This window comes from Epinephelus moara, chromosome 3 (assembly GCF_006386435.1).
Source record: "Epinephelus moara isolate mb chromosome 3, YSFRI_EMoa_1.0, whole genome shotgun sequence".
Classification (NCBI taxonomy): domain Eukaryota; kingdom Metazoa; phylum Chordata; class Actinopteri; order Perciformes; family Serranidae; genus Epinephelus; species Epinephelus moara.
Genome location: NC_065508.1, coordinates 13,391,809 through 13,412,218, shown reverse-complemented (window position 1 = coordinate 13,412,218; position 20,410 = coordinate 13,391,809). Strand labels below are relative to the sequence as shown.

General features: G+C 42.0%; 1 protein-coding gene across 5 annotated transcripts in view; it reads right to left on the bottom strand.

Moving 5' to 3' along the window:
* Positions 1-17,337, bottom strand: part of fryb (furry homolog b (Drosophila)) — a 60,687-nt gene extending 43,350 nt beyond the window's left edge. For 4 of the 5 annotated variants that reach the window (XM_050040284.1, XM_050040288.1, XM_050040286.1 and 1 more), the window contains exons 1-2: positions 16,235-17,337; positions 98-291 (exon numbers count right to left, since the gene is read on the bottom strand). In XM_050040284.1, coding sequence (XP_049896241.1) covers positions 98-291; positions 16,235-16,481 — 441 coding nt within the window. In that variant the 5' untranslated portion in view covers positions 16,482-17,337. Of the gene's footprint in view, positions 1-97; positions 292-2,413; positions 3,330-16,234 lie in introns of those variants that run through there. The other variant, XM_050040287.1, reaches the window with a different exon arrangement.
* Between the last annotated feature and the right edge of the window lie 3,073 nt (positions 17,338-20,410).

Genomic DNA, 20,410 nt, shown 5'->3' with positions numbered 1-20,410 from the left:
TCTGCATAACACAATTAGATCCAGTGTAAACCCAAATGATGCTGTAACCTGAGAGAGATGGGATGAGACAGCAAGATACAGATGCAAAGTCACTCACCAGCGGTTCGGCCATGATGATGCGAATCTTGCGTTCAGAGAGCAAGGTGAAGTTGGCAAACAAGCTTTTAAGGACAAACTCGCCCGGCTTGCTCTCGGGGTCCACGTTGACGGGCGCCATGATGACAGGACCTTTCCTCTCTCCCAAGGTTCCACTGACTGGCGGGAGGGGGGGCTTCAGTCCCACTGGAGAGGCTGGGGAGAGTCAGGACAGGTCATTAGTAAGACAGGGGTTTTGGAAGTCTGCTGTGCCCTCCAAAAATCCCCCAATCGTATTCACTCCTATTATTACTATTCTTTTCCTTTACTTCCATTTGGGGCATAATCACACTTTAAGTTTTGGAAACACAGTTTGCATAATTTTGGGGTTAAAACAACAAACACTGACCAAACTGCTTTATAGAGACATTAAATAAAACAGAGGCATGATCAAATACAAACGAAGGAATGATCAGATAAACATACGGGAAGTCATTTGTTTCCGAGGACTCTGTAAGTTAACAGTGAATTACAACTAGAGTTGGGTCGACTGCCGTTCTGATCTGGTGTATGAGCTTAAACCGCTTTGATTTTATGCAACCAGGTTGAACCAGTATTTGTCATTAGATGGGGGTACACATTTCGAACACCAGCAAAAATAAAGAGGTAAAATTTTAGAAGAGGTGGGAGGGGGGAAGATGTGCACAGCGCACATTGTGTTTGTTTACTGGAAAGTTGATGTGTTTTTTGGGGTGACGAGAGGAGACATGGCAGATTTGGTTTCAAAGAAAACTAGAACTGCGCCAAAATTGCAACATTTTGTATTTGAAACCAAAATTTGTAAATTCATTGTCACTCAGGAACAGCTGCTAAGTCAAGTGTCACACCTAGTGGTAAAATTCCATGCACCAATCTGGTGTTTGGCCTAATAGCAAACTGGTTTGAAAATTTTTACACCGCACCAACCCTTGTTTCTATTTTCCATGTTTTTAACCCTTATTTGTTTACACTCTGGAAAATTGGCACCACTAAAGGTATGCCAAAATATCTAATAGCAGTTCCTGTTTGCAGTGTACTGATGCATAAACTGACAGCTATCACTGTAGTTCTTTTATACTTCAGTCAACTTAAAAATATGATGATTCTAAGGCAAGTTCTGCATCCACGAGGAGCATCTTTTCTACGGTAGACATTGGCGATTATATCCATGGAAAGTCTAAATCACACTCAATTGACAAATACGTGTATCATTTCGGTGTGTTCAGATTTTTACTGAGTTAGCCAATGTCTCCAAAGGACTATGATTTTTTACATAAAGGGTTTTAAAGAAGCTTAATTGCCTCCGTGAGCTATGTGTCACAACCACTGCTAGAGCTCCAACTGCTACAATAAAAACTGTGCAGCTGAGACAAAGACCCTCATGCTCTCTCTCCAGCTGCTGTTTTTAATAAACTGTCCACATCAGAACATCCATTTATCATGTTTTTCTGCTAAGTTAAAATTCATCAGTCATGACTGATTTATGTTGATTGTGCGTCCAAGTTTGACAGGGTACACTTTCCAGGCACACAGACGGACACAAACACTCGCTGGGCAGTCCATGTTTTCATTTCTCCCCTCTGATTACATCATTAGGGAGAGTGGGCACTATTAATTCTCGCAAGACGTAATAATAAACAGAGAGGGAAAGATAGACAGGGAGTGGTTGGAGTCTGGAAGGGGTTTCAGTGAGAGACAGACGACAGACGGACAGACAGATATAAGAAGGGAGAGGGCATTTCCTGCCAGGCGTCTCTAGGAATATCGACATGCCCTTAAAATAGAACAAACTCATCACTGTGAGCACATTTCCAGTGTCGGTGATGATACACTATAAGAGCTTAAGCAAGACTTTGTAGAAATCAGACATCCACTGTGGACTGTTGTTACTTACAGAGAATCATAGGTCAACTAATACAGTTTACGAAAAGACACACACACAACTTCTACAACAGCAGCCAACAAAGGAGGCTTGTATGACTGGAGTATATTTTCATGTCTGACTCCCTGAACCAGGTGCGTAAAATACTTCTTTCCACAAGGCGAAACAAAGCAACAATTTACCAGAGCATTTCCAAGAAGTGGCTTTATAGTGTGGGCCAGTTTACAACTCAGGTCAAGTCTAACCGACCTTTCATGACCACATGAACTGACCTCACTGAAGAGGTGAGATGTAAACACAAATTCCTGAACAGGACAAGCCACCAGGCTTCATAGATAGCAACTTGTTTGTGTGAAAGCTGAGTACTCAAACGAGGCAAACATGTGTGCACATGAACACACACTCCTGCACGCTTACCAAGGCCCTTGATGAAGCTGATGACACTAGCCCTGCTCCATTTAGTTGGCACTTCCATGGTGCAGGAGGAAGTCAGACAGACAGATAAGGACGGGTGAAATGGGCAGGAACAGTGGGATGGAGGAGGGATGGGACGTTAGGAGGGGGCAGGAGGCTGAGGAGGGGTAGCTAAGAAGTCTACAAAGTCTGAAATATAGCTCCCATGATTGACAAATAAAATTAATTCCTTGTGAGGAGATGTGCAGCACAGAAGAGTTTGTCTTTAATATCCGGCTATTCCACCATGACAGCAACTATAGACATCAGAATACTGTCTGGCTTTGACACTAGGCAGGTTTAACCAAAGCTAAAAGTGTGAAGCTCCATCCTTCAGAAAATGAATGGTGGGTAAAGTGAAAGACATGTGCCTGGGGCGATAAAGGAAACTCTCATGACAGCTGTATTCCACATTCAATCCAAATGAAACAGGAAGATATGCTCTATCCACAGACTGGAGGAGCCATCGCCAGGTTAAAACTGCCCAAGTGAAGACCACTTGGCGCCTCTGAGCTGCAAGCGTTGCAATCACAGAGTAAGAGATGGTGTCAAAGTGTCTTCTCGAAATAGCAGAACCAACTTGTTCCGTCTTGAGTGAACTCTACCAACTGGGGTCGAGAAATATTCCACTGTACTGTTCCAGCAGAGGCTTGGGTGGATCAGAGGCTGCGTAGGGCCCCATGCTTGAGAGCTACACGAACCTAAAGACCAACTATCAGTTTCTACTTTAGCTCCTGCTCCGACTCCGGCCTGCCATCACTTCGCTGTTGCTCCTGTGACCTTGGAATCCTTGCATTGTAAAGTTGTGTTGAAACAAAGTGCTTCTTTGAGAGCGGTTTTGTGGCTGTTCTTTAGTTGTCAGTAGCAGTTAAGTTAAGTCTGCTCCTTGTGGAGATCTGACCAGAAGAGTTGGGTTGGAATTTCAACACTGCCCCGAGAGAGAGGCAAGGGGAGGAGGGAGGCGCTATATATAGAGCACTGGAGGTCACTCTCTTACATACCCACCACTCCCACTGACCCCTACTCATACACAAGTGCACACACATGCAAACACAAACACACTCCTCACAGAGACACACACAAATACACGTATACATGTAGGCGGCGGGTTTCCAGGGCAGACAGTGACAAATCAGGAAAACTAAGTAATGTGATTAAACTACAAAGCAAATGGCACTGATTTAATTCAGTGAATGCAAGGTTGACTCTAAACAGAGATAATCCAGTAAAGCTTCTCTGTGACAAGAATTTAAGGTGCGTGTGTGTGTGTTTGTGTGTACGTGTGTGTGAATGTGTACATGCATGTGTGAGTGTGAGCGTTATGCATGTTGGTGGGCAGAAGAAATGAGAGTAGGAAGACGTAATGGTGTCCAATAAAGCTGTCGATGTAGCGCACCAGAGCACTCTCGTAGACATTTGCATGAGTCAGCATTTTAAGAGATGAGTCAGGAGAAATTTACCATGTCTAGTCAATACAAGTCTACCTTGGTTTAATTACATTTTAGATCCTGAAAGATTTATTTTACATACAGTGTTGGGCAAGACTGAGACAAAGAAGTAAGAAAGAAAGAAAGAAAGAAAGAAAGAAAGAAAGAAAGAAAGAAAGAAAGAACTGAAATGCCAAAAAGACAGATGAGCAAGAAGCAGCGTAAGTGAAGAGGAGACAGAGAGGACGTAGAGTGTAGACCTGCAACGATTGACTGATGAATTGATTAGTTGATGGACAGAAAATTTTGTCAGCAACTATTTTTATAATTATTGCTTTAGTCATGTTTTAAATGAAAACAGTACCATTTGATGAACATTTGTTTAATTCTTTTGTTTTTTGTCGTACACAATAAGTAAACTGAATAATTTCGGGTTTTGGACTGTTGGTTGGACAAAATCCGACATCAGCATGGACTGCAGGAAATTTTAACTATGATTTTTCACTATTTTCCAGCCAAATGATTAATCGATAAAGAAAATAATCAGCAGATGAACTGGTAACAACAATAGCAGTTAGTGGGAATGCAAGGATGTGAGGCTTTTTGGGGGGCAAGGTGTTTGCTACTCTATCAAATGTACTGGATGTAGTTGTGCCAAGCACTCCAGCTGCACTGCTCCTAAATAACAGCTCATTAAAATAAACATGTTTGAATCATAAATTGTATAAATAATAGACATAGCTACCATGACGTCACCCACTGGTTTGTGGACTGCTGTTTTGAAGCCTCAAGTTTGGCATTTTAGCCGTTGCCATCTTGGTTTTTTGGAGCCAGAAGTGATTATATTTGGATAAGGGTAGTGCTGTGGATGAGTGAGGTTTGGATCTGACTCAAAGATTGTGGCCTTTCTTCCAGGCTGTCACTGACTTTGACTTTGGGCCTTGATAAAATGTAAACGGTTGAGTTATAAAAAATTCACCCCGTGTACAGTTGTCATGAATGTTGAAATTAGCTACAGACACCAGAAGCGTTTTTTGTTCCAGGCTGTAAACATGTTTATTTCTGCTGTAAAGTTGGGCATTTCAACATGGGGGTCTATGGGGATTTACTTTGTTTTGAACCTAGCCTCAAGTATCCATTCGATGAAGTACAGTTTTTGCACTTTGGCATTGGCTTCATTTTTCAGCCCTGGAGGTTGTTGCTTGGTTTGAATAGACGTTTTTTCCAAATGGGCATCACTGCTGCCACACAGTTCCTGGCTCTAAATTGGAAACCTTCCCATACAGCTGCAAAAGCTCATTGGATTAACACATATGTTGATATAATCAATATGAAACTATCAGTGGAAAGAGTGCATGGTGCTGGTACTATCTCAGCATGGAATGTTGTGGCAGATAAAATCAAAGAGTTGCTGTAATCACTATTTCTATTTATTGCTAAGTTTTAAATCCATGTGTCCTGCAAATATTATATGGACATCCTCGAGTATGGGATGGAGCAGGGGTAGGGGGTCGCCACTAGGTTTTGCTTTTTGTCTCGTTCTGTGCTGCATTGTTGTTTTGGTTTTCATTGAGTTTTGCTTCTTCATATCTGATGCAACAGAACAAGACAACTCTACATCTAGATTCAGGTTTACCGTCATCCATCACGTCATACCGCTAAAGAAGCATGCTGAAGTGATGAATCACGACCAACATGTGATAACAAACATGTACACACCCTGACACATTAAGCACACAGCTTTCAAACATACGTTGTCACATGGAGGTTGAAATAAAGGCCAGGATGTTAACTTGGGCTGATGAAGCATCGCAACAAGTTTTCTTGGCTTGTAAAAAGACAAATCACTCCCGTACAGCTTGTACAGTTTGTTGGCAGTGTCTAAGTAAAGTGGCTTGCGATGAGTCACTTTTAAAAGCAGACAATTACCATAAAAAACACACCGGCTGCCCTCGACAAGACCTAGCAGAGCCAAACCTGTATGTTGTCAGAGGAGGCGGCTGACAAACTCTCATTGCGTGCTATTATTGTATTCTGGCATTTTTATTGTGTTACTGTTAGACCTGTAGTCAGTTATGACAGCTTTAAGTGATAAATCTCTACACTTACATCACAGGTATATTCATGTCTACAACTGAAGAGTGTGACAATTGTGTGTTTCTCAAAGATCATAATTTTAAAAAGCCTCCTCTACTCACGTGCTCACTAACATCACAGATGTAAACAAACCCTTAAGAGCATTAGAAAATTATAATAACTTTACAGGTTACAATACTGCGTTACATTTTGACCCTGTAGTTTACACATGGATTCTGGGTTGTTCCTTTAACCTGTTAGCTTGTTTTAAATCAGTGTGTGTTGATATACGCCAACACATAATTATTTCAGTACGGCTGGCATGAGATGGAACAAGTTCAATCTGATGAGGTCAGCTATTTATCTAGAGATTTCACCTGATAAGTAACTTATGCTTGAGAACACAAGCTAGACTTATCAGGCCTGTTTCTAGTCTTCTGACTGCCTTCATCATCATGACCTTGGAGCTGACAAACCTACGCTACTGAATGTGGGTCCTGTAACTGCAAGAAGCCGGAGTTTAAATGAGGAAACACATGCGCTATCTCACCCCGGTCCCTTTGATTTCTTTTGTTAGTACATCACATAAATGGCTGAGGGGGGAACTATCAACACATCCCCTGCAATTCCTCTGTAACCCTAAGACCAACATAACCCTTGCTGACAGTAACCTTCAGCACACACCTAATATATGAGCTCCACATGGCTGCCCTGCCAACCACACACACACCAAAATATTTTTATGGTGTGTAAGGGGCACAACTTGAAGACCATTTAGCAACACAGCACATTGAAAGGCATCCACATGACTCTTAAACTAATCCCAGAAAAGCTCCGAAACATATTTGCATACATGCACAAAATAAAAGCTAACACAAACAGTATTCAGTCAACACATGAAAAATAACAGATGAACCTGCTGGTTGGTCTCTGCATCCTCTATAATCAACAAGAAAAACATTGATGTTACAGTAATGGTAAACTACAGGCTGCATGGTGATGACTACATTAGTGTCCCCGTGGTAAAATAAGATGGCAGTGCTTTCTGCTTACTGTAATGTCTCAGGTTCATGAGCTCATAGCTGAAAGTGGAGGACAGTACAGTATGTCCAGTTGGCGACAGTCTGGGACGATGCTGTTGGGCATTCGTCCCAGAGTGACATACAGAAGCTTTACCTTCCGTGCGGTAAACACCGACTCACTGACTCAGGAACTGATGAACGGTAAACAGCACATGTAGTAGGGTTGACTGACTGATAACACATGTAAACATCATTTATATTCAATGGTAAATTTTGTTGAGCTTGACAGTGTTTTTTAAACAAAACTCAAAACTAGTGCAGGGCACAATAATTACAACAAAGTCAAAGACTGACTACTTCTTTTGCTGAGTAATGTGCTGTATAATTCATATAGAAAACTGCTGAGGAGCCAGATTTACCCTCCACTAACCCCCGGAGCAGTTCTCTCTCTCAACCCTTTGTCTTCCATTATTCCATTACGTAACATTGCCAAATATTGACAGTGTGAATCATGCTGTATGCTGCCTGTTTTCCAGTCTCATCCACTCCTAACACACAGATACACAAACAAAATAAGCGTAGTCACTGTACACTGCGGGATCTACTGACGACTAGTCGGTCTGCTGCGAGGGAAGACCGCATCACGCATTTGTTTGGCACACCAGAAACAACAACTGTGATGTGTTAGCTGTACTCACTCCCTCCTAAGGACTTGAGCAGAGACTTGATGCTGATGTCAAAGAAGCCTGAATCCTGCTGGCTGGTCGCCATGGCTGCAGAGGCTATGTCGCCACGGTGACAGACAGCAGAGGGAGGACAGGACGGCAGGATGAAGCGTTGCGGTCAGAGCAAGTGGGAGAAAGAGGAGTGCGCTCCGAGAGAGAGAACGACTGGGAGAGAAGGAGAGAGGGATGCGGGTGGGCAGCCAGTGATGCGGATGCTGCGGCTGTCTGCTGCTGACTGCGTGTGTTTGTTTGTGTGTGCGTGCCGTGCACAAAAGAGTGTGTGTGTGTCAAAGAGGAGGAAAGAGAGAACGCACTCAGCCTCGCCTGCGCTCTGTGTTGCTATCTTGCTGGCTAACACCCCCCATCCCCTCTCTGTTTTGCTCTCTCAGGACAGTGATACACAGATGTTGGTAGACGCAGGCAGCCAATCCTCTTAGAGGAAAGACAGAGAGAGAGAGAGAGAGAGAGAGAGCGAGGGATGGAAAAACATACAGTAGATAGTACTGCATGGGAGGGGGTGGCAGAGATGAGAGGGAGGGAAGATGGGAATGAAGAGGCAGTGGGAGGGGAGATACCGGAGTAATTAAGATTAAAGAAACAAAGGGCAGAAATGCAGAAATGTTTCCTGATAGATGTTGTCCAGTTCTATCTCACAATAAGTGCTGAGTGAGAATGCTGCAAGCCCGCCTCGACCAATGAGAGCCAAGAGAAGCACTGATAGGCAGTCAGCACCAGCCAATAGCTAGGAATAATAACTGATCAATGGCATCAATGCCTCACATGTGACTGACTCCAGACTGCACATAGATTCTAAGATTCCAAGGTTTGAGTATGAAGCTACTTCTAGTTGATTCTTGATCGTGATGGACACTATTGTCCCACAATGTTATGCAACAATAAAAATGGTCTTTGATAACAAAAAAGAGCTATTCCTTTTTCATGTTCCTGGAGCTGTCTCAGCATCATCCATAGTTTCTTTCCCCCGTGATTTCTTTGTCCAAAACCATTAATTTGCTATACAGTGCACACTAATACATGCTATAGTCAAGGGGGTATTTTCCACTAGGGATGGAGGGAACATGTTTCCCTAACTTTTATAGTTTCTAACTAAAACAATCCCCTCTCACTGTCCAATCCAGCTGGGGGAAGCTCTGACTTGATCCAAATGCTTTTACATGACCAAATCCACCGGGGGTTTTGCGTTGAACAGAGGAGTTCTGACACAAAACATCCAGTAGCAGAGCCAAAGACTGTTGATACAGTGCCAAGGAAAGTCCAACTAGTTTTCAAAGGGCGGTTTTGAGACATAAAATTGGATATACTCAGGGGGCTCAGCAGCTCAGCAGGTTGAGTGGGCGCCCCATGTACAAAGGCTATGTCCTTGCTGTAGCGGCCAATTCCAGCCAATGGCCCTTTGCTGCATGTCATAACCAATCTCTCCCACCCTTTTAAACTTGAAATGTCCCATCAAATAAAGGCAAAAAAAATCTACAAAGAAAGGAAATACTCTGGGAGTACTTATATACAATGAACAATTGTAACAGACATGCTTGAATGGGAACTAATAGCTTCCACTTGGGGATTGTCTGTGATCTGCTACATTTTAAGTTTGGATTGGTGATCGGGGGGGTTTTGGCATTTGGCATACATTTCTAGAACTTGAAGATAGACTTGCTGCTGTTTGTCCCTCTCAACATTTGGAAGTTCAAAAACAAATGATATTAGTGTAGCTCTAACATAGCTCTAACCATTACATTAGCTTTACACCAACAGCAGAAATAAATCCTGATGTGTCAGGTGATGAAATGACACAGCAACATATTGTAGGGTGGTGCTGCACAGGCAGTTAACTTGCTTGTGTCATTTGCAGTCATTTCTATACAATGGTAATGTTTTGGCAACCTGCTCAGCTAAATTAACTACATGACAATTAAATTACTGTTTTGTATCCATTTCAGGTGCCATTATGCATGATGCAGGCTGCTCTTCCAGATACGGTTTTAGGGCCCTGTCACACCTACCTTGAATGGCGCCACAGCTGGGTTAATCTGTGGTTAAGTTTCACTTGTGAAAACATCTTGGTTTGGATGGTTTGGACCAACGGACCAAATACAGGAAGTTTAAGAGTAGTATAGCACCTCAGTGTGTGTGGTTTAGCGACAGAGAGAGTGACGGTGGCTTTTCTCAGAGCAAATAGGTGTTTGCGATTGGAGCAGAGGAGAAATTAGCAGTAATGTTATCAAGTGGTAGTAAATGTTAGTTTGTCCATGAACAATGCAACGTAACAAAATGAGCCATGGTAGCACATGGGGAGATGAGGAGACGACTTTATAAAGAGTCAGTTGGAAAAAAAACACACACTTTTCAATTATTTTCCAAGAGGATGACAGAGAGGGGATATGAGAGGATGGGAGAGCCTGTCTACAAACCAATCATTGTCAAAATCGGGAGATGCAGCTCACACAGGTGATGTGCTTGCATAATTGCATTGTGAAACAAAACTAGCTGGATCAAATGTATACAGTGTCACAGAAATACAAATCCTGGTTCGGTATTCGAGGTAAGAAAAAGTCTAGCCTGGTGAAACCATCCTAATCTCACGAGCTCATATTCTATTCCGCTCCGCAGATCAGTCTGGCCATGCAATCATAAAGGCGTATTCTGGCATCGGTTAAAGCTTCACAACCGTTTATTACTTTGTGGCGGGTTATTTGAAATCACGTCATCAGAATAGAAGGGACAAGGAGCGGAGTGAATGCATTTCGTAAACAACCAACATGGCTACTGATTTTGAAACTGCAATGGAAAATGTGTTGAATGAACTGGAATGTACATTTTCTTTAAAAGCAGAACAAACGGTTGCACTGAAAGCTGTTATTGAAAAATAAGGATGTGTTTGCCGTCCTTCCTACGGGGTTTGGTAAAAGTTTATTTTACCAGTAAGTGCTGAGTGAGCATGCTGCAAGCAACCAAGCTGGGAATCACAGCCATGCAACTCGGAGTCCACAGTGAGGAGGAAATCCACAAAAACGGCAACACACTTTCCCAGACATCATCACAGCTCATCTCCGCTGCAGCTTGCTGGTCTGTTTACAGTGGCTTTGTGCTAGCCTACGTCACACGTTTCGTTTACTCTGATTGGTTTTCCGTCTTTCCAATTGCGTGAAGGGGCATTTTGAGTGACAGCCGTTGATACCACCCCTCGGGAATAGAGGAAATCTACAGTCCGTGTCCAGACCCATTCGCGTTTTGTGAATTGGGTCTGGCAACGCCAGGCTAATGAAAAAGGCCCTAGCCTAAGAAATTAAATTGAAGCACAACAGCCATCAAATGATGGTGTCAGTTCCCCTCGGTCTCTCTGACTGGACTGGCAAATCAATGGAAAAAAAGTTCTATTACTTCTCTATTATTAATGCTGTTTATACCAAATTACTACCCAACCTACAGTATGTGATGCAAGTTATAAACAGTTACTCTGGAATTTTTTGCCTCTTTTGAGGTGGCAGGAGTGAAAATTAGTCATCCTCGACACCTGTTTTGTTTTGGCTTCAGAGTGATGAAGACAGTTGAAGAACAATTAGATACAAAATAGGATGTAGGCTCTATAGAGTGTTTTTTTCCATTGGCAACTATCGTGTTTTTCTCAAATGATGTACCAATTTTTAGGCATTCAGTTATCTCAAATTACGTCAATGGGAAAAAACATCTCCCTGGAGGAGCATGACCCCAGCCCCCCCTAGGTTTGGGCAGATGTTTACATATGGCTCAGCCCTTGCAGTCAGCTACTGTTAAACAGCATTAGCTTATCCTAGCTTGAGAGATTTCAGGAGGTAAAAAGTATAGTTACTGGGTTTATTTGATGAAACATTTCCACTGGTTGACCACCCCACCCACTTTTAATTAGTTAAATCCCTCCTCCCTAAGTAACTATGTGGGCCAACATCAACATTTACAAGCACTTTGCTTGCGGCTGATATTAACCTTCCACTCTACTGCTGTGGTTACATTCTTGACAAATCATTTAAAGAGCTTAGGTATAGTTTCTGGCAATTAGATAACAGTGAAAGAAAGTAAATTCTCACTTTAAAGTAAACAGTCTATATTCCCTTTGGCTGTCCTCACAGTGCTCTGTCTGAGCAGAAAGGTATGATGGCCATCATGGCAACGATGCTATGGTGACTAAGAGTGGAAGTACAAGTGGATAATTAGGGTCATCATGTAATTCCCTGGGTGAACTGCGGAAGTGCCACAGGACATGTGAACGGGTGAGAGAGGGAGAACAGAGGCAGGGGGCAGAAAATGAGAGTGAGGGGAGGGGAGGAGCAAAAAGTGCATAAGATACAGTATCATGCAAGGCTGCAGCTCACAGGAGAGCTACCAAGCACAGGATGGCCTGGTTCACATTAACAGACAATTACAGTCTAATCTCAAAGGAGGAGAAATATAGCAGAGAACCACTGCAGGCCTATTCCTGTCTGCAACTTCTGCTTACTCCATTACAGTCCTGGGCCAAATAGTATCAGCAAATAACAATGTCTGCCTTGGTGTTAACCTGCTTACTGAATCCAGAAAATTCAGCCAAGTTGACAATCAAAGAAAAGTAATCTGATTTCCAAAGTTCTCCTCCAACTGTAAGTTTTCTGTGTCAACCCTCCACTTGCTGGTGCACCAAGCAGCTGAACCCAAAGATGGTTACTAAATAATATTTGAGCGAGGTCTGTTCTTTGTTATCTCAACCCACTGCGACCTCATCTCGTCTTACTCAAGAGAAAGTATTAAAATGTCAAGGATTACTGTTTGTTGACCCTATTTCTCACATTTCTCATTAGGTTAAAAAGTTACATCTGCCAGCTGTGGGAGGCTTTAGCTGTTATGTATGGACAAACTAAACATGGACACAGGTAGTTTTGTGTGAGAGGGAAAGCTGTGGGTGAGGCAGAGTAGGACCAGTATTTCTTGCAAGCTAAAAAAGCAAAGTCAAGAGGAATAGAACAGGGAAGCGTGGAAGTGCAAAGTGTTTGTTTGAGTGCTGCTCATGTTCAAAATATGAAAATCTATTCAAATTCATCACCTACAATGAGAATAGGGTCATGTTTGCCACAGAGTGATACACATTTATTCAGCATACAAATAAAAATCATGGAAATAAACACACACACACACACACACACACACACACACCCTTATGGAGGTCCTAGGATTCCTCAAATTCTGAGCAGGGGCCTGGGCATGCCAGCTGTTGGAATGTGACTCCTCCACACACACACACACACACACACACACACACACACACACACACACACACACGCAAGCATACGTGCACACATATGCACATTTCTTGCAAGGATGTCCTGATCAAGTATTTTTGGTCCTGACCCCAATATTATGAGTCTTATAATACAGCTTATGTGTTGATACCAAGTCTGATCCAACACTAATATTCAACTAAATGTTGATTGAATATGTAACACTGAAATAACAGATGAAGCCTTCTAAAATCAGACCAGTTCATACTTCATGAGCCGCTTCATCCAGATACTCAAGGTCCTGATTCAAAACTATAAAGCTGATAAACTTAAATTTTTGATAATGACATGAGTAACAGTTTAGAGCTGGGAGAATGATATTGACAAAATGGGATCAGTTAAACAGAAGACGCATCACTCTGTTGGAGTTGTTGGAAAGACAGAAACACACAGTTGTAGTGCAGACACCAGATTGCGGAGAGCACACAAACCCAACAACAGCCAAGTTTTACTTTGGCCTGATGTCAACTAACTCATAGAATTAATGTCACTTAGTGACAGCTGATATGAGCAGCGATGATGACAAACTGGTGAAAGTGGCGGTCAGTGCTGCGGACAATGAGAGGCTGCTACCTGAATGTTTCGTACACTGCCTATCTTTGTAAATAAGAGAGAAGAGATAACAGATGTGTTGCAGTCGGAACTTAGTGAACAGTAGAAGACAGGAGTGTGTCTTCCCAGGAGAACAACTTGAAATGAATTCATTTCCCTGTTTATTCAATGAATCATTTGGTCTTTAAAAAGTCATAAGATGGTAGAGCTGGCTCAATTTCTGGTTTTGCCAGTCCGGTCCGGTATATGACATTAAACTGGTTTAATTTTACGCAAACTGGCTGAACCGGCATTTATCATTACACCATTTCCTTGCGTATTAAAAAGTGGCCTACATCAGCAACCTGTGCTGACAGCGTCACTGCACTAAATTAAACTTGTATTACATTAGTAATAAGCAGTATGACAAAGTGATTAACATGATATTTTGTTTATAAATAGACTAACAGAGCCTCTAGTGTCTGACAGGCAGTGAGCAGTGGTGGGAGGGGGGATGAGCGGCGCACGTTGTGTTTGTTTACTACAACGTTCATGTGTTTTTGGGATGACGAGAGGAGACATGGCAGAGTTAGTCTCTTGAGAAAAATAAAACTGCATCAACATGGCAACATTTTGGATTTGATGAAAGAGCGACTCAGTGTGCCATTTTAAGCTGATCTTTTGTCTGATACCCTGTTTCTATTCATTCTTGTGGCTAACTTTGAAAGAGCTGGGATGGACGAGGAACGGCAGATTCACCAAGTTAAAATGAGGAATTATCTACATGTATATGATGTCGCCTTATTTCATTACAAAAAACAATATAAATTGTCGATCAATCTATCTATCAATTATAATTGCAAATTATAAATCACAGCGCATCTGTTAAAAAAGGCAACACTATCATCTTATCTGCCTTTCTCATATGTTTATCTGACATGTGCTCGTGTTAACTGGTCCATTATAAGCAGAGAGTACACACACACACACACACACACACACACACACAATAGCAGCACACAACCACAGAGGGACTGTTTGAGGGTCACAGTTCACACAGCAGTGTCTCCTTGACACAGTTAGGTTGATCAAATAGATAACTCCTGTGAAGAATGTGTGTGTGTGTCAGTAGTTTTCATGCCAGGCATACCTGTCTCCCCAACATCAAAGCCTCAGTCATGCACATTATCACAGCAGAGAAGTCCCATAATATTCAATTACACTGCATTTCTTGGGTCAACAATCCAACCTTTATAATCGATGTGCTCATTTATTGAAGAGTTAATTTTTCCTGAAAGACATGTTTGTGCAGGTGGTATTTTGTTACACAGGCACCACCTCACTGTACGCCTACTTTTCTCTCTTCTTTTGAAGTTCAGCCAAATCCCACTGAAAAATCTATAGTCGGATACAAAATGACTCCCTAAACCTCTCTGCATTGCTCGCCCTTAATATGCCATTATCTTGAAATTTAATTCTGACTTTTCCTTTCACGTCTCTCCAACATGATCCCTTGAGTGTCACAGGTTTTAAAATAAAGACACACTTGACAAGTCTTTCCTTGAAACTCCCCCCTAACTATTATCGACTGTAATGTTGCCGACCTGGGAAAGATTATTTTGTCATTACTGTCGCTTTGGGTCACTCTGGATAATAGCATCAGCTAAAATTCTATGTGTGAAAATGTCCTAAAAGTGTGAGGTCTCCTTTTGATTTTTGGCTTTTTGGCTTTCCAGAAATAGACAGAAACACTGCATCTGTTTGTTCACTGATACGACTGTATTTTCTAAGGGTAGACAAGAACAGAGTCTCATTGATAAACAGATCATCCTGCAGCAAAAAGGTTACAAGTTCAGGCACAAACAGGCCTCAATTCTCAACTGCAATAAGTGTGTCAAGTTTGGGAATTTAAATAGGGGATGAAACTCTACTAAAACTGTAGCAATACTGTCTCAAAATGCTTAAAAACATAAGCCTGCTAATGTTATTTAATGGTAAGTTTACTAACATCAGACCCTACAGTCGTGCATGGTAACACTGTGCATACATACACATACAATTTAATGTTAAGTCAGTTATCACCATTGAATTTAACCGTGCCCAGCTCTATTATACCTTGACTGTCTACTTAAGGTCTTGGCGTTCTCCCACAGTTGGAAGTGTTTGGACTTGAAATTCCCAGAACTTAAGGTAAGCTGAGAAAGAGTGAGTGGTTTGGGCAAAACAAAATACTGCACTACAGTCTGAGGCCAGAGCCACATGTCTTTTTCCCATTCTATAGAACAGGGATTAGTGGAGTAATCTTGTGCTGTTTTCTTAAAACACAGAAGGTATCACTTTACACAAGGTCTACAAAAGGCCACAACAAAGACACTTGTCAAGTCCTCAAGTCGCAGCAAAGAAGAACCTTGTTTTGACGTACACAGGGAGACAGAGGGGTCTGGACAGATCGTAAGAGATCTAAAACTTTTTCAAATCCAGTGTTGGATAAAAACCCAGCCTACATTCTTGTCAGGGAGTTGAGGATCATTGTTTCAGCTGGATGTCTTGTATCATATCCAGCCTGAAAAAACCCTCAGGTCAAAAAAATCAGGATTATTACAAAACCAAACTCTTCCTTAGCTAATGTTCTCTCCTGGTCTACACATGTTGGGTTCACTCTTAAAAACAAAAACATGGCAAGCTTGTCAACACCTACCTCCAAGGATCCTTGTCCTCTTTCTGGACCTAGACTGGATCTTTGTGAACCTCCCTGTGAAGTCACTGGGGTCAAACATGTCCAATGACAGCGAGGCAATACGCTCCAGAACTATCCCATCCTGGCTTTGGCTCTGGTTGTCCAGATCCAGGTCCTGACCTTGGCTCAGAGAGAGGCCATTGCAGTGGTCTGAAGCGCAGCTTTCAGCCCCAAGGCTTGTAGTGCTTCCTACATCTTCTAGAGACATGTCTCCACGAGCCGCAGGAGCTCGATCCACTCCTGGTAGTCTGTTGTCAAAAGCTGGCCCTCCTTGGAGCTTGCGAGGAGACACTACATGATGGTTCTACAGTACACTCAGCGGGAAAACACACAAAATCATAGGTAGTCTTGCTACAGCAAAGCAGCACTTTACAAAAAAAAAAAAAGATTTAAATAGACTGTTCAGGCAGTGCTTAAATCCCAGTTTTCAGTTTCTTCATCTCCTTTTTGTCCACATTTTGGTATCCAGTTTCTTCTCACGAGGATTTCTTCTCCTTTTTTGTCGAGTTCATTCAATCCAGAGACAGTGAGCTCAGTGCTTTGTTGTTTCAGATACACAGCTCTCCTGAGAGTTCAGGTTCTCCCCTCGAGAGTTTCTCACTCTCTTGCTTAACGTAAAGAGAAAAACTGCCTCTTTGTCATTTCGTCTGAGAGGCAATTTTGTTTTCTGTGAAAGTTCAGCTGTCTTCTCCTTACATGCCCTGTTTTTGCTCTCACCTGTTCTTTGTTTCTTTCTCTCTGTCTGTCTCTCTCTCTCTCTCTCACCGCTCTGAGTCTCTGAGGCACAGCTGTGTTTCTCCGCTCTCAGGTGGTGAACAAGGGAGGGATCCAATTCCAAGAACGCAGCTTGATTGGGTGGTTTGGGAAGTTTGGGTGGTTCTTTCCTCCTCACCGTCTTCTTTCTACTTTTTTCTCTCTCTGGGGGTTTTCCAACTACCTCCTTCCTGTCACTACGGACTGCTTGGCAATGACCAAATCATTTTGTTTTTTGCTCACATGCTTGTTTCCACCTTCTTGTTTCATCCCTTCACTCTCACATAAGTAGTAAAGCAAGACAGAATGGCATGCATGTGCTTGATTCAAACAGCCAACAAATGGCATGTGGGTGTGAGTAAGAGTCAGAGGCGCTGCACTCACTGGTCGAGGCTGTTTAGCCAGTTACAGTAAGCTCAATGTGTTAATGGTGTAGGATTACTGAAGGCGGACACACCCCTCTGCAGAAGGGGGAAACAAAGCCAAACACAAACAGGAAGAATCCTGAACACGAGGACAGACAGAAAGTGTTTTTGTAGGAGTAAGTCTTGATCAGCAGATGTATTTCAAAGATAAACTTGAGGTTGCATGACCAAGGAGTTTGAAATCTGCCCCCACATGTTTTAATACTCATCTGTCTTAGTGAGGAGATGGTTAAAAAGAAAGAGTAAAAGTAGAATGATAAAAGCTTATTCTTGATGGCAATAAAAACTTGGAGGGACCAGGAATTAATGAAGGTCTCAAAACCCAAACTACCTCTCTGCCTCTTATCTACAAAAAACAAATCTTACAGGAAGTACAGTGTACTGTTTTGGTCTAGCCCTAATTACATGCACCCACTTCCTCGACACTTTAAAAGCAAATTTGCTTCACAAAAAACAGAGCAAAGAAATCCTGCATGTCTTTCTCTGATACGTCTTTCGCATTACCTTCATTGTTATTTCTGAAAGATAAACTGAAGAGGGGCTTTGCATCAAACATTCCCAGTAAATATCTGATTATTGCGAGAGTAGACAACAGTGTGCAGGGATTCTTTGCTCTTTTATAGTCAGTCCATGGCCTTCTCCTACACACCTGTTGACCTAGGGGTGTGTAGAGGTTTCAAAAGTCTGTTGTGACATCTTCCATATAAAGAAGTAAATAGAGTCCATTTTACACACAGGATAGACACTAAAGCATCAGATTTGATCAAAGTTGGATATTCTTAAACAATTGTCAATCACGCTTTTGTTTATCCTGTATCTTACTCACTCTTTCTCTGTAGGTAGGGTTATCATCTCTCATGAGACACCTACCCCGAGGTGACTTCCTGCTGTTTATGCCACTATTGTCATGACATCAGCTCCATTGAGTGTCTCAGCCGAGAGCTCTAGTGTGCAGATGTGAAAACAACAAAACTCTCATATCCTCTTAAAAGACCGCCACACATGTTGAAGTAAATATGATCCACAACATGAAAGTGTGTCTATGTACCGCACTTACAAATATATCAATACAGATTAATATCAGCCTTCAACAACAACTGAATAGATGAGGTATTTTCACTTTCTGTCAATGAGGTTTCACTGGTTTAAAGAAAATATCCCTTCACACAAGGAATTCCCTGATGCATAAAATAAAAATTAAAAACTAAAATGACCTCATTACGATGGCAGATATTTTTCTCACTTCTTTACAGCACGGCTGCATTTTTAATTAGATGTTTAAGCTGACATTTTTAACAGTCTGCCACATTTTCCTACATCGACCATCTGGCACGGAAACAGTTAATGGTGGCAAACAAGCACAGGGAGGCACGGTGCCAAAGTCAGTTAGAGAGGCGTGCCATCCCCTAGGGGAGTACAACAGCCAAGTATTAAGACAGACGCACTCGCTCTTACACATACACACACACATGCACACACACACAAACAGGAGATTGTTTTTGTCCTTTCATTAACTGACAACTCTGGCCGACCAATCAACGAAAACACACAGGTTGCCCAATCATCTTCAGGAATGTGTTGGCAAAGACAGAGCAGGGCGCTGGGGCGATGATGATGGGCGAGACACGAGACGGTGACAATGACAAAACATGAAAATCTGCTCAACAACATGGTTTTTTAAATAATTCTGTGCATGTTGATCTGCCATATGCTAATGGAAAACATTAAATGTGAGATATTTTGACTGGCGCTGGTTGCACAGTGGTTGATGGATGATAATGGACTCCACTGGGGTTCTCTGACAAGCTACTCAGGTTTGTTGCTCTCATGTTTACTTGACCTGATTAGTCAGTTGTGTTTATACTCAGTAGGTCAAATGCTGACAATCTCACTCTTCATACACCTGAGATAATCCCATCTATTCTTCCTTTTGCACCCTTTTTAACTCTGTAATGTAAAGAAGTCTATTGATTGTTTTTACAAGGGCGCACGAATAGACAATTGATAACACTGATGGGAAATACAGTGGGTGCATTAGTGACAAGATTCAAACATAGATCGTAATCTGTATATAAACACAGGAAGTCTAATGAATCACAACAGATTAGGGATGTAAATCTCAGTTCATTTTGCTTTTGATAACCTTACCCATTCACCGGTAACTAACCATTTAATTTTTAAGAAGAAAAGGCAAAATTACATGAAATACCAGAGGCCTCTACTTTTAATCAAGTGCTTCATCGACTCAGCGAGCTTCAGCACTGCAATTCATAGTGCTAGTCATTTAGAAGTGAAATTTTAATGTTTTGTGATGTCTTGCCTTTTATTTGACTGTCTATTGGCTCTGCTGACAAGAAAGCCGGCCAGCAGCGTTAACATGCATAAACATCGTGCCCACTGCCCACCCTCTGGTCTCCACTGCTTAGCTGGCCTTGGCCGCTCTGCACTGAGTACCACTCATGTCGAGAGGGAGCTAGCTAGCGGTCCCTGTGTTGCTGCAAAAACATGTTAGCCACCCTCCAGTCTCCCTCCAGGTAGCCCCAGTGAGTAAGTTGCTTCATTTTTAAGATACAAAATCCCTTTCGCATTGGGATTAAAGTTGCCTCTTTTAAACAGCCTGTTCAAGGTGGGATTATCACTAGGGGTGTTCCAACAAGGGTACCTCACGATTCGATTCGATTTCGATTATGGGCGCTTCGATTCTTCGATTCTTCGATTATGGCGCTTGTCGATTCGAATCGCTTATTGGTGCCACGATTCTTCGATTATTGCACTTTTTAATGCTTTCTTCCATACAAGATTGATTTTGTCTTCATCTGTGGCTACATTTTTAAATAAATAGCCTATCAATTAACTCAGTTCCTCTAAAACTACACTCAATAAGTAAATAACAAGGTTTTTTGAACATTTGACTTGTATTTTTCAAAGACACAAAATATTTTATTTTATAACTGTTATG